At 44.6% G+C, this 11,468-nt stretch overlaps 1 protein-coding gene across 1 annotated transcript in view; it reads right to left on the minus strand.

Moving 5' to 3' along the window:
* ADAMTS6 (ADAM metallopeptidase with thrombospondin type 1 motif 6) overlaps positions 1-9,858 on the minus strand; it is a 148,865-nt gene extending 139,007 nt beyond the window's left edge. Inside the window, exons 1-3 of the mRNA XM_069001962.1 lie at positions 9,625-9,858; positions 4,089-4,451; positions 3,004-3,368 (exon numbers count right to left, since the gene is read on the minus strand). Coding sequence (XP_068858063.1) covers positions 3,004-3,368; positions 4,089-4,185 — 462 coding nt within the window. The 5' untranslated portion in view covers positions 4,186-4,451; positions 9,625-9,858. The remainder of the gene's footprint in view (positions 1-3,003; positions 3,369-4,088; positions 4,452-9,624) is intronic.
* Positions 9,859-11,468: the final 1,610 nt, after the last annotated feature.

Here is an 11,468-nt window from a genome sequence, read left to right on the forward strand (position 1 = left end):
AGGTTTGCTCCTCTCAGAGTCAGTCAAACTCCATTCCCCAGAGGTGAAGTTCTTCTCTCTTCAGCCAGTCTACCACCATTTCTTTTCTTCTTCCCTTCAGTATGAAACACTCAGCTTAGAAAATGCCTCAGTCTGGTTGCCTTGTACCAACATCCAAAGGTCCTAAAGTGCTGCTCATTGCAGGCTCTTTCATGATACAGCCAAACCTGCAATCCATCCACAAGTGCAGCATCCAATACAGCACATATGAGCTTGGAAGCTAGCAAGCCTGCAGACAAGACCTTCAATTTCCTCACATGAATGCTCACTGGATTATAGAGCTTTCCTCACAACTTCAGACAATTTATAGTATAATCAGGGCCCAGCAGATGGAAACTGCTGGACTGAAACTTCAGTAAGTAGCAGCCTGTAATTCTAGGACACTTGGTAATGAGAAATATAGAGGGAGATGCTGAAACAAGAAACAGTGAGAGGAAAATGAACTGACTGCTTGTCACTTTTATTATAATGAAACTGAGAGAAAGCCCTCCTTACACTTATCTCAAATATAAGTGTTCTTCAGAGTCATGCAACATATGTTATTTAAATCATGCTCTCACATAACCACTCTGAACTAACTAACTAAACAGAGTAATTCAAGACATTCAATAAGGGGAAGAAATTTGACCTATTTGTCAACAGTGAAACGTAACAGGACAACTGGAGTAAATGTAATGCATACATTTTGTTTGTGAGCAACATTCACTGCTAAAGATTACTTATTACCTGCTTTAGAGTTAAACTTCCAATGACTGGCTTTGATACAGATGTCAATCAAGGGCTATTAGAATATGATTGGCAGTCACTTACAGACCAGCAATCAAACTGGAAAATACAATGAATGTCTTAAGTATAAAGCATTCTGAACTATTGCTAAGTTTAAACGAGTAATATTGTCTTCAATATTCACTGCCAATGGCTTTATTAAACATGTTCTAACCAGCGGCTGTGTAACAAAACATTCATTACTAGGAAACATCATTCAAAAATAACATTGTGATGGCTTTATCTGAACTTGTGTGCCTAAAGACTGAATTTTAATTAAGGCTGCCTTAATACCAGAAAGACAGACATAAGAACTGACAACAACCACAGTCACTGAAGATGACAATTTAACTGGGAAACACTCTACACTGAATTTAACTTACAAACACAAAGTTAACATACTGACACCTAGAACCACAGGCACCTTCACTCCAGCAAAATGGACAGCCTGAGGGCAAAGGGAAAACATGCAGTGCTAAATGTCACCTCAGGGTGTTGGGCAAACCAAAGCAAAAAAAAGATTCTGCTTCCTCATGACATCTTCCATGCGCTTTTGAAGAAAGTAAGTGCCATGAGGAGCAACAGATGAGCAAAGACAATAGGAAAATATGGGCTTTTTTCTGCCTCATCCCACTTTTATTTTCCTAACATGAAAGGAAAACAAGAATCAGCTAGGGCAAGGGCAGGAGTTCTTGACTCACTGCCCTAGCCAAGGTCAAAGAGGAACTGAAATGGGATCACCATGGCACTTACTGCAGGCTCCAAGGGGACCAACTAGTCTGTGCACCAATTAGCAGAAATTCTGGAAATAAAGAGGCATGCAGCCTCTTTTAAAGAAATGAGTCCTGAAAGAAGGGACTTGGTCTCCATCATATTTTTAGCTGAAAAGAATTCAAAGACAAAGATGGAGTGTACTAATGTTAAAGCTTGAATAACTGTGACGGAAGAAAAAAAAAAAAAGCTATTACATGGAAACTGCAATCAAAGTGAAAACTGTACTAAATTCAGACCTATCTACTATACGTCTACACGAACAAACTGTGATACCACACTCAATGGAACATCATTTTAACTCCATTTCTTTAAAAGTGTTCACTTAGCACTTGAAATCCCCATTAAATATTTTTCCTCAAGAATCCTCTGAAATGCTAAACTAGACTGTATCAGGGATATCACAAGTAGATGGGTGTAATGCAACCTATCTAGATCTGAAACAGCTGGCTTTTTTTTTGAAAATAACATCCCAAGAGGCATTATTTAATAGCACTTCCAAGGATAAATGCAAATCTGAGTAATTTTTTTTTACTTAGCAATTAGTTAGATCTGCCTATTCCTAACAAGAATATCGACCAGCATTCTACCATAATAAAAACCAGAATGAGTAACCATAATATACATGTATATTTTTACTAGAGAAAACACTGGCTCTTGATTTAGTGTTTCATGGTTATGCCTTTCTATTTTAGTATTTTGTTACTCAATACTCTTGCTTTTTTAATTCTTCGCATTCGTTTTCTAATTTCTTTCTCCCATGAAGGTACTACTGTCATGTCATCAAAAGATCACCAGTAAGAGAAGAGATGAGAATAAATGAGGTAAGAACTTCCAATCTTCCTTCTAAATGCAAAGGTTTACAATTTAGAAACAAAATCTTTCTGGTAAAAAGTTATACAATTACTTTCTGATGCTGGTACTTGCTAAAGACTTTTCATGTTTTGAATTTATAGCAGTGATGATGTCTACACCAAGCAATTCCTCTTGTTTTATTTACTCAGTTTCTAAACCCAAATACTCAAAGACAAGCAGGTGTTCAGCTCAATCAACATCTCTCTGTAGAGACTCAGCATCCTGGAGGATCCACTGTTTCCTCCTTCCTGCTCCTTGAGCCTGGAAGGTTCTTACAACTGTAAAGATCTCAGCACAGACCTAATCTTGCAGCCCTAGTGCAGACACTGTAAACACTAAAGAGGTTGCCAGCTAGAAGACTACAGAATTGAGTCGTACTACTTATATTAAGCTTGAAAAACAACTACTTTTGCCCACAACCTAGATCAGGTTTTAGGGGTTTTCTGCACCTTCCTGTCTACTTGCTTCCCACAGGGACTCAAAAAAACTGAAAGATATGCCAATTTAATTCTTCTTCTGTAATTTAAAAGGGACAAGCACACTATTATACTATAACATTTAATATGGACTTACCAGACCATTGCAGTTGCTTAAGGCCACTTTAGTTGTACTGTGTTGGTCTTGCAAATATCCTGTGTAATGACAGTGGTCTAAGAAATCATGCTTCCATTGTGGTCCATCTTTCCCCCAGTACTCTACTGTAAAATGTCTGGACACCAAATCTGTGTTGAGAGTCAGGTTTAAATGAAAGTGCTTGCCATAGGCAGAAAGTTTAAAAAATAATTTAGATGCTGCCAGTTCTTGGTCATAAGGGTCTGTGCTCCTCCTCCTTCTTGAGGGTTTAGGATTTTTCACAGTAAAGCTGAGGAAGGCTCCATTTTGATCAACCCTTATTGGGATTGTTAGTTGGTAGTGTTCAAGGTAAGACAGGAATTCCTCTTTGTAATCAATCACAAGGTAAGACAGTCCAGGGAGTGGGCATAGAAGAGAAGAAAATATAACAGGAAACAACAAGTAGTAGCATAAACATAGACCATTTTTGGGTAAATTTCATCACTCTCGTGAGTAAAAGTCATTTTCAGTTAAACACACGATGCAGCATTTTACTAAATAAAATAAAACATTATTTTCTTTCTTTGTAAGTCAATGAAATGTGTTTGGTTTCCTATTAATTTGCTTATCACTGGAAATATGAAAAAATTTTAATACATATCTTTTCCTATTTACCAAAAAATATGTAAATATTTGGGGCTAACTTAAGAAGGGCATATTTTTCCCAGTGATACCATTCAAAGACAAAAGCTATAAAATCCACTTGCAAGAATACAAACAGTAGTAATGAAAAGAATTATACTGTAAAAACAAGATTAGGTTCTTACTCCCTAGTCTAAAAGCATGTTAATTTTATCATAGCAAGCCTCTCAAGTATTATTAAGTACATTTTACAAGATTTAATTTGCAAGGCTTTCCTACAGTTAAAATTAGACCGAGAGATATTAGAACAAGGAAATTTAATCTGCATGACAATTAATCATGATAAAACTAAGAGCAGAGCCCATATGAGTTTATGAATTATATAAACGTGGTTTAGAAAATATTACACAAATACAAATGCAAAAACACATGCTTCTTGCCAGCTACAGAGATCAGACCCCTACCTTGAGAACTGTATGAGAGCTGGTTGTTACTGTGAAATTCTGATGAAGCCATGACTAGGCTCAAAATCCATGTCCACGTCTTCCAAAAAATTTCCATAATTTAGAAAAAGCAGAAAGTTCTTTTTTCTTTCTCCTTGGAGAGCTACCTGTGTGCTATAGAGTTAACTTCACTCCAGAATTGCACCATAACAGTTTATTTTATACTACTTCCAAATTAACTATAGGATGTTCCACTTTTTGGACAGGTACTTTCTTCTATAGCTGCAGTCATTTTCTCAATTCAAAACAAGTATTTGTAAGATTCCTTAAGATAGGAGACAGATGTTAGATTGGATAGTTACTGAACTTGCTCCATTTCTTTTCCTGAAAAACAGAAGAATATGAGTCAAGGCAAATTCTTTCTATTAAAACAGATCTATGCTGGAAAATACTAAGCCATGATAGTGAACTACACAGGGCAACATTCTGAAATAATATTCAGTATCAATTTTATGGTCACATCCAAGATCACAAGCTTACAAAAAGAAAAAAAATAGAAAAAGGGTTACCATTAACCTTGAAAAGCAGATCCATACAGCTTATGACACACTTATCAGGTTCACGTTATTATTATGAATTCTTACACCTATTTAGTGTTTCTTGTAGCTCAAACACTGTGTTCAGACTTGTTCCACCTATAATCAATGCTATGCACTCATTGATTTCAACTGTTAATAACAGGTCCCAATATACTGGTAGATAAAGGAAGAACCTGGGAAAGAATCCAGAGTACAGTTATCTGATCTTTCTGAAGCATGTATTTTGTTATTGCTTGGGCTAGGGTTCTGCTTATGCAGGCAGAATTCCCATTCACTTAAATGGGAATGCTGCATGTTAGGATACTAAAGAACAGATTTCAGTATCTAAAGCTATTCATCATACACATTCTAATATTTCAAATATTTGTTGTTATTTTTTTTCATTTAAAATACTATTGCAACAAAGTAAAAAGCAGCTCTAGCTGCAGCCAGGGATTAAATAGAAGATCCATCCAGTCAACTAACAGTCCACTGTCATGGGACACCAAACTATGTGTTGTGTCAGCTGGTACTCATCAGTCCACTTACACACTCGCAGCACACCTGTGCACAAACTCTGCTGAAGCAGACAATGGAGAAACAGAACACCTAAGAAGGGGAGCTTGTTTAAAATCCAATTTCCACAAGCATACAGAGTCACTTACATATGCACCAGATAAATTTGCCTTTCTAAAATTCTTGGAATGATTTAAAACACTCATTCAGACAGGTAATACAGCTGCAGCTAGTGGATTATTTGTGAAGGTTTTATAAAGAGCTGTAACCTAAAATATAAAAAAAAAAATCACATCACCCAAATACCATTTACCAACATTACAATAAATATTTAGGTAATTTGAAATCTATCTAATTATTAATGTGCAAATGAGGTTAATCTTATCTTTTAAATATCTTTCAAGACAGCACCCAGGATTTAATCAGGTTTATAAAGAGACTAAAAGATATTTTGCAAACATGCTTTGTGCTTAGTAGTATTGTTTTCCTGGTGAAGCATAAAGACTTTGTGATGCCATTCACATGTGGCAAGGCCTCAAAGCACACCAATAAAAAAAGCTCTCTGTTTGCATTGCTATGTAGAACCTTTATTTTCTAGCTAATATTTAGTTACAATTCCTAGAATTTTGCAAGTTTTGAAGATACATAATTACCCCATACTCTTTCAGCTAGGTTAGTACAATGAGTAACGCACCTTATTTCTAATCTGAGAATGTATAGTTTCAAATTCTTGTCACTGCATCTTGCTTTATCCCTGTTTGCTAATGAGCTGGCTTCTTTTCCTTGTATGTATAGTTATAATCTGATACAAGCACCTCTGGACACTTCCTGATAAGCAGCTCAACCTATTTGGTTTATCTCATTCGGTATAATCCAGTTTCCAGATGGCTGAATACTTCAGCAGTTTTTCTCTGAACCGTTTCCAAATCACCAGCATCCCTTTTCATCCGCAGACACCAGAACTGGACACTGTAGTCCAGTCATGGCTCATTACTGCCATATATAGAGGTAATAACTGCCTTACAGCTTCTACTTAGCCAAAATATCCTAACAGGGAGCTCATGTTCAGCCTGTTAGGTTGATAATAACTTATCCTAGCATTAAGATCTCCTGAAACTGCAGTACCTAAGGAGCTAGATAGCTCAGAATACTGGACATAAATTAACAGCACCCATTATTTAGTACCATTATTTATTATTTACCCACCAATGGCCCACATGATGGACCATAACCACATGCTGGTCAATACTGTCAAACAGTCACTCATGTCTAGTGTCCTTGGAGGGGTCCCTGAAGTGGTCTCCCTCATTTCAAGCTTCGTATAAGGCCAATCTCCTTTCATATTAAGCTTCAGCAGAAGTTTCAGCAGAATTTTTTACCTCTTCTTCAAAAATATTTATTGCCAGCTTGACCATGGATACAACCTGATCAGATGAAGCTATATTAACGTTCCCAGTTGAAGAGTGGTAATGGATGTGAATGATAAAGCACTCAGATAACTTCAAGATAAAATACTTTCAGTATGACATTTGGTAGGAACCTCAAAGTCCAGACTCTATACCCTTTTTTTTTTTTATTTCCACCTTCCTTGGCAGTCTATATTCAGCATTTTACTGTAGACTGTTGTTAAGATGCAAAATTTGGTCAACAAATAAGCTTACAGTAAGAAACTTCTAGTGTGTCATGGGGTGAATTACACATTCGCCCACTGGTAAACGTAGGTTTACCAGTGTCCTCAATCACCACCTAAAACCACAGACCCCGTCTAACTCTTAAGAGCTCTGCCAAATAGGAAAGGAATAGTACAAGATGTTTGCTGATGCCAATGACAAAGCAGCTGCATAGCACTGGCATTTCTGTGAAGGCATTGATGATAACTGTGGCAGTCCTGTCACTGGTGTCATGAGGTTCCTACCCAGTAACACTCAGTGAGGAGAAAAAGAAGGCCATAGTTTTTGGAGCACTAGTCTTATGAGAGGTGGCTGAGGAAGCTGGGGGTGTTTAGCTTGGAGAAAAGGCGGCTCAGGCATGACCTTACCGCTCTCTACAATCGCCTGAAAGTGTGACGGGGTGGGGGTTGGTCTCTTCTCCCATGCAACCAGCGACAGGAGAGGACACAGCTCAAACTGCACGGGGTAGTTTAGGCTGGACACGAGGAAGAATTTCTTCACGGAAGGGTGATTAGACATTGGAATGGGGTGCTAAGGACGGTGGTGGTGTCACCATCCCTGGAGGTGTTTAAGGAAAGACTGGATGCGGCACTTGGTGCCACGGTCTAACTGACAGTCCAATTTATGTTCGATGATAAATTGGACTCAATGACCTCAGAAGTCCTCTTCAATCTAAATGATTCCGTGATAAAGTGGATTACGAGGAGGTGACTAGCCAAACTGCTCAGAGCAGTCATCATGGGAGCCTCCATCGAACCAAAGGTGCCTTGGGCGCATCACTTAACCAGTTCAAGTTTTAGGACAGGGTAGCATCCGAGACCGGTGTCCCAAGACAACCGCCACACCAGGGGCGTTCACCGCAGAACCGACAGGTTCCGGCGCGCTTCGGGGCGGCAGCGCCAAGGTCTCCCGTTAGCGGCCGAGGTGCCCGAAAAGACACGACACCGCACCGCCGGGCCACAGCGCCCAGACCGCTGCTGCGTCTCGGGGCGGGGTCGAGGAGAGCGACGACCGGGAAAGGGACCCGCCGCTGCGGCGGGCGGGCAGGGGGTTGTCCTCCACGCCCCCGCCCCCGCGGCTCGGCCCCCGCCGCCTTCCCGCCCTCCGCGGCCGGGCCGTGCGGGCGGCGGGAGCCCGCGGTGAGGCGCGGGCAGGGGCGGCCGTGCGCCCGCCCGGCACTACGAGTGGTTGCTAAGGAAATGGGGAGGGCGGCGGGAGGGGACGGGGCGGGGGACGGGCATCAATCACACAAATTCAATTACAGGTATCGCGGCTGGCCGTGAAAAGCGTCGCAGGGTTTCAAAAGCCGGGGATTAGCCGTGCCCCCGGGAGCTTCCCCAGGCGAGAACTGCGACATGCAGACCGCGCCGGGAAGAGCTCGGTGAAAAGGAAGGGGGCCGGGGGTGGCCGGGAGGGGGACACGTACAAAGGGAAAGGACCGAACCCTCCTCCCCAGGAATTAACCAGAAGCCGAGGCGTGGGGAGTAAAATTACTGCTGTGCGGGCCCCGGCGTACGACGGGGCTGCCGCCGTGTGAATCACCCCCCCACCGCCAGCCCCAGGGCTCCCCGCCGGCCGTGCCGAGGGGGCAGCTGTCACTGCATCTACCAAAAAAGCAACAGTCACCCCCCCAAAAGTCAACAGAGGGTTGACTAGAAAAATACATGGCTACACACACAGCTCAACACGTACACACATGCACATTATCTGTACACGTCTGCACACAGTTAAAAAAAACTGGTACTGAAGCAAACTGGAAGTCACCAGACACACATCCCTCAAAAAAAAATTCAGAAGGAAAAAAAAAAAAAAAAAAGCCGTCGTCCCTAGAGAGACTGCAGGGAAGAGTCTGGTTGCTGTGGTGGAGCTGATCCTAAAGTTAACTTTCAGCAGCCCATTTCCAGACAGCAGCGCTGAATCTATTTGGATAAAACGCGTGTGACCCAGACACTTGGCGTTTGGCCCAAACGCGTTGCACCGGCAGCCCAAATAAAAACAAGAGTCTGACTCTTTCCCTCTCTCTCCCTTCTCTCTTGTACAACAATGAAAGAAAGTAGAGAAAACAAAATCCGCACACACATCGCCGGGGAGCGAGAGCCCACTTACCTCCTCCCACCAAACAAAGTCCCTTTGAACCCCAGGCCACTGCGGAGACAGACATACACCGACAAACACGAGTCCGTGGGGTTAAGAGTCTGGCAAATCCCAAGCGGCTCGAAGTAAATCAAAACCACACGCTTCCATGTTCCTGATGAGCCCAGCGAGAGCCCGACATCCCCGCCAGCATCGCTGCGGGACGGCGGCCGCGCCGACCCTCCGAGCCCCGGCACAAAGTGTGCACTTGTCTGACCGCGGCAGCGGACACCGCCGGACACGGCACGGCCGAGAGTGGGGCTTCCTCAACTCAGCAGCAATCCGGAATAGCTCTGGGCTGTCGCTGGGGTTTGGGGGCTGCTTTGGTTTTCGTCTGTTGTTTGGTTTTGGTTTGGTTTTGTTTTTCCTTTCCTGCTTCTACCAACGACTTAGTATTCAAAGTATATATATATATATAAAAAAAATCTTCTTAAAAGTGCACTATTCGAGATGGTACTTCATCGATCACCTCTCTTATCGGCTGAAAAATCCTCGCACCCCCTTCCCCCATCCTCAGAGGTTTCTCTCTGAAATTACTCCAAATGCACCTCGCCTAATGCAATATAAATCTCCCCCCGCTCCCCAAAGCCCTGCACGCACCATTATTCGGGACACAAAAAAAGCAAAAAGTTTCATTGAATAGTGTGAAATCTTCCTTACCGTTTTCATCTTCAATTTCTGATATAAAGTAAGTTTCAAACAATAGAGATTGCACAGGACGATTCCCGTATTCCTCTCTGCTTTTCCCCTCTGTGCAAGCAACCATCAGGGTTATATTCTCCAACAGAATAAAATTCTCTAGCCTTCCTAAAAGGGGTTTTTAGAAAACGGGTTGGCTTGGCAGGAGGAAGGATGCCATCAATTCACCCAAGCTATCACCCTGCACATTTTGTCTTTCCAACAAAAAAGAGGGGGGGGAGGAGGAAGGAGGGAAAAACAGGCTTATATTGGGGTGGGGGTGGGTGCCCTCCTCTTGAGCAGCCTCCTCTGTGCAAAATACCATGTGAATATCATCTGAGTGGGGGGGGGGAGGGGGGAGGAGGGGGGGCCGGGAGACAGAAAGGGGGGAAAGAGAGGGGGAGTAGAGGGAAGGCAGGCAGAGCAGGAAGGACTCAGGAAAGTTTGGTTGAAGTAGCCCCAGACCTCCTCCTCTGGCTGCCGGCGCCGGGCCAAGCCGAGCGCGGCGGCAGCAGGGGAGCCTTGGCAGCCTCGCCCGGGGGACGGCGCGGGGCCCGCTGACGTCAGCCTGCAGATGTGCCCCGGGCCGCCGCGCATGCGCGCCCGTCACGTGGCGGCGGGGGGGGGGGCAGGGGCGCAGCCGGGGGAGCGGCGTCCGGCGCGGGGGGGGCAGCGGGACCCTCGCTGAGCCGCCTGAGGGCAGCGCGGGCCGGCCCGCCCGGGGAGCCGCGGCCCGGCCGCGGGGCGCCGGCGGCGGGCGCCGGGTACGGGCGCTGCCGGTGGGCGGCGAGCTGGGGCCGCCCCCTGCTGCCGTCGCCCCGCTGCCATCGCCCTGCCCGTCCCGCGCCCCGTTACGGGCATTAATAAAAGGAAACCTCTTCAACACCGTTTCCAGTGGATGGGAGGCGGTGTCTGAAGCCCGCGCGGCCAGCGGCAGCCGGGCCGGCACCGCGCCAGGGTCCCGGCCCTGCCCGCACAGCGCTTTCAGTTTCATTTGCGGTGGGGAGCAGGGCGGGGGCCGCGGCACCGTGTCCCCGTCTGGCAGGGCTGGAAGGTGCGCACGGGAGCGGGCAGCTGGCGGCCTGCGGAGCGCCCCTGCTCCGGGAAGCCAGCGGTGCCGGGGAGAGGGGCACACGGACGGAGTGGGTTGGAACTCCCACTTGCCCTCTTAACCACCAAGTCAGTTTCCGATTGCCGAAAAAAGAGGGAAAACAAATCCTTCCTGAACCTAGGTTCTAAGGTTTCAAGCTTCTGCTAACTATATTTCCCAAATGGTGCGGGTGCGGGTTTTCCTCCCCAGCCGGAGGTAGTAGGTGTAATTGCACCTTCTGGTGAATCTATAATATCTGGCTGGACTGTGAAGTGATTGGAGAGAAGGGTCCAAGAGCTCAGCTACTCCGGGACCTCTCCGAGCGTCGAAAGAGCAGGATCCGCCTGCAAAGTCAAACAGCCAGCAGGACTCTGATGGTCAGCAAGGGCTGGCTTTGTGCCCTGTGAGATGGAGAAATCAGAGCTGTGGCTGTTACTCTTCGTTTCAAATAAACGCTACACAATTACCTTTGAAAATGAAGCACTGCTGTAGTTAAATTACATTCTACATAGAAGTATGTGAAATTTCTTTTAACTGCAGTTCTAACAAAACAAGGACAACGTCCTAAATAGCTAGTCACCTTTGTCACCATTCATTCTGAAACAGCACAGTGAACACTTAGTTGAGAGATCCTTTTACCGTCGCCGGGCAAAGTAATGTAACAATGGTTAGGGGAGTAGCAGAATGCATTACTGCATTGAAAACCGGAGCTATAAAATCGATGCTCCTTGGGAAT

This window comes from Aphelocoma coerulescens (assembly GCF_041296385.1).
Source record: "Aphelocoma coerulescens isolate FSJ_1873_10779 chromosome Z unlocalized genomic scaffold, UR_Acoe_1.0 ChrZ, whole genome shotgun sequence".
Taxonomy (NCBI): domain Eukaryota; kingdom Metazoa; phylum Chordata; class Aves; order Passeriformes; family Corvidae; genus Aphelocoma; species Aphelocoma coerulescens.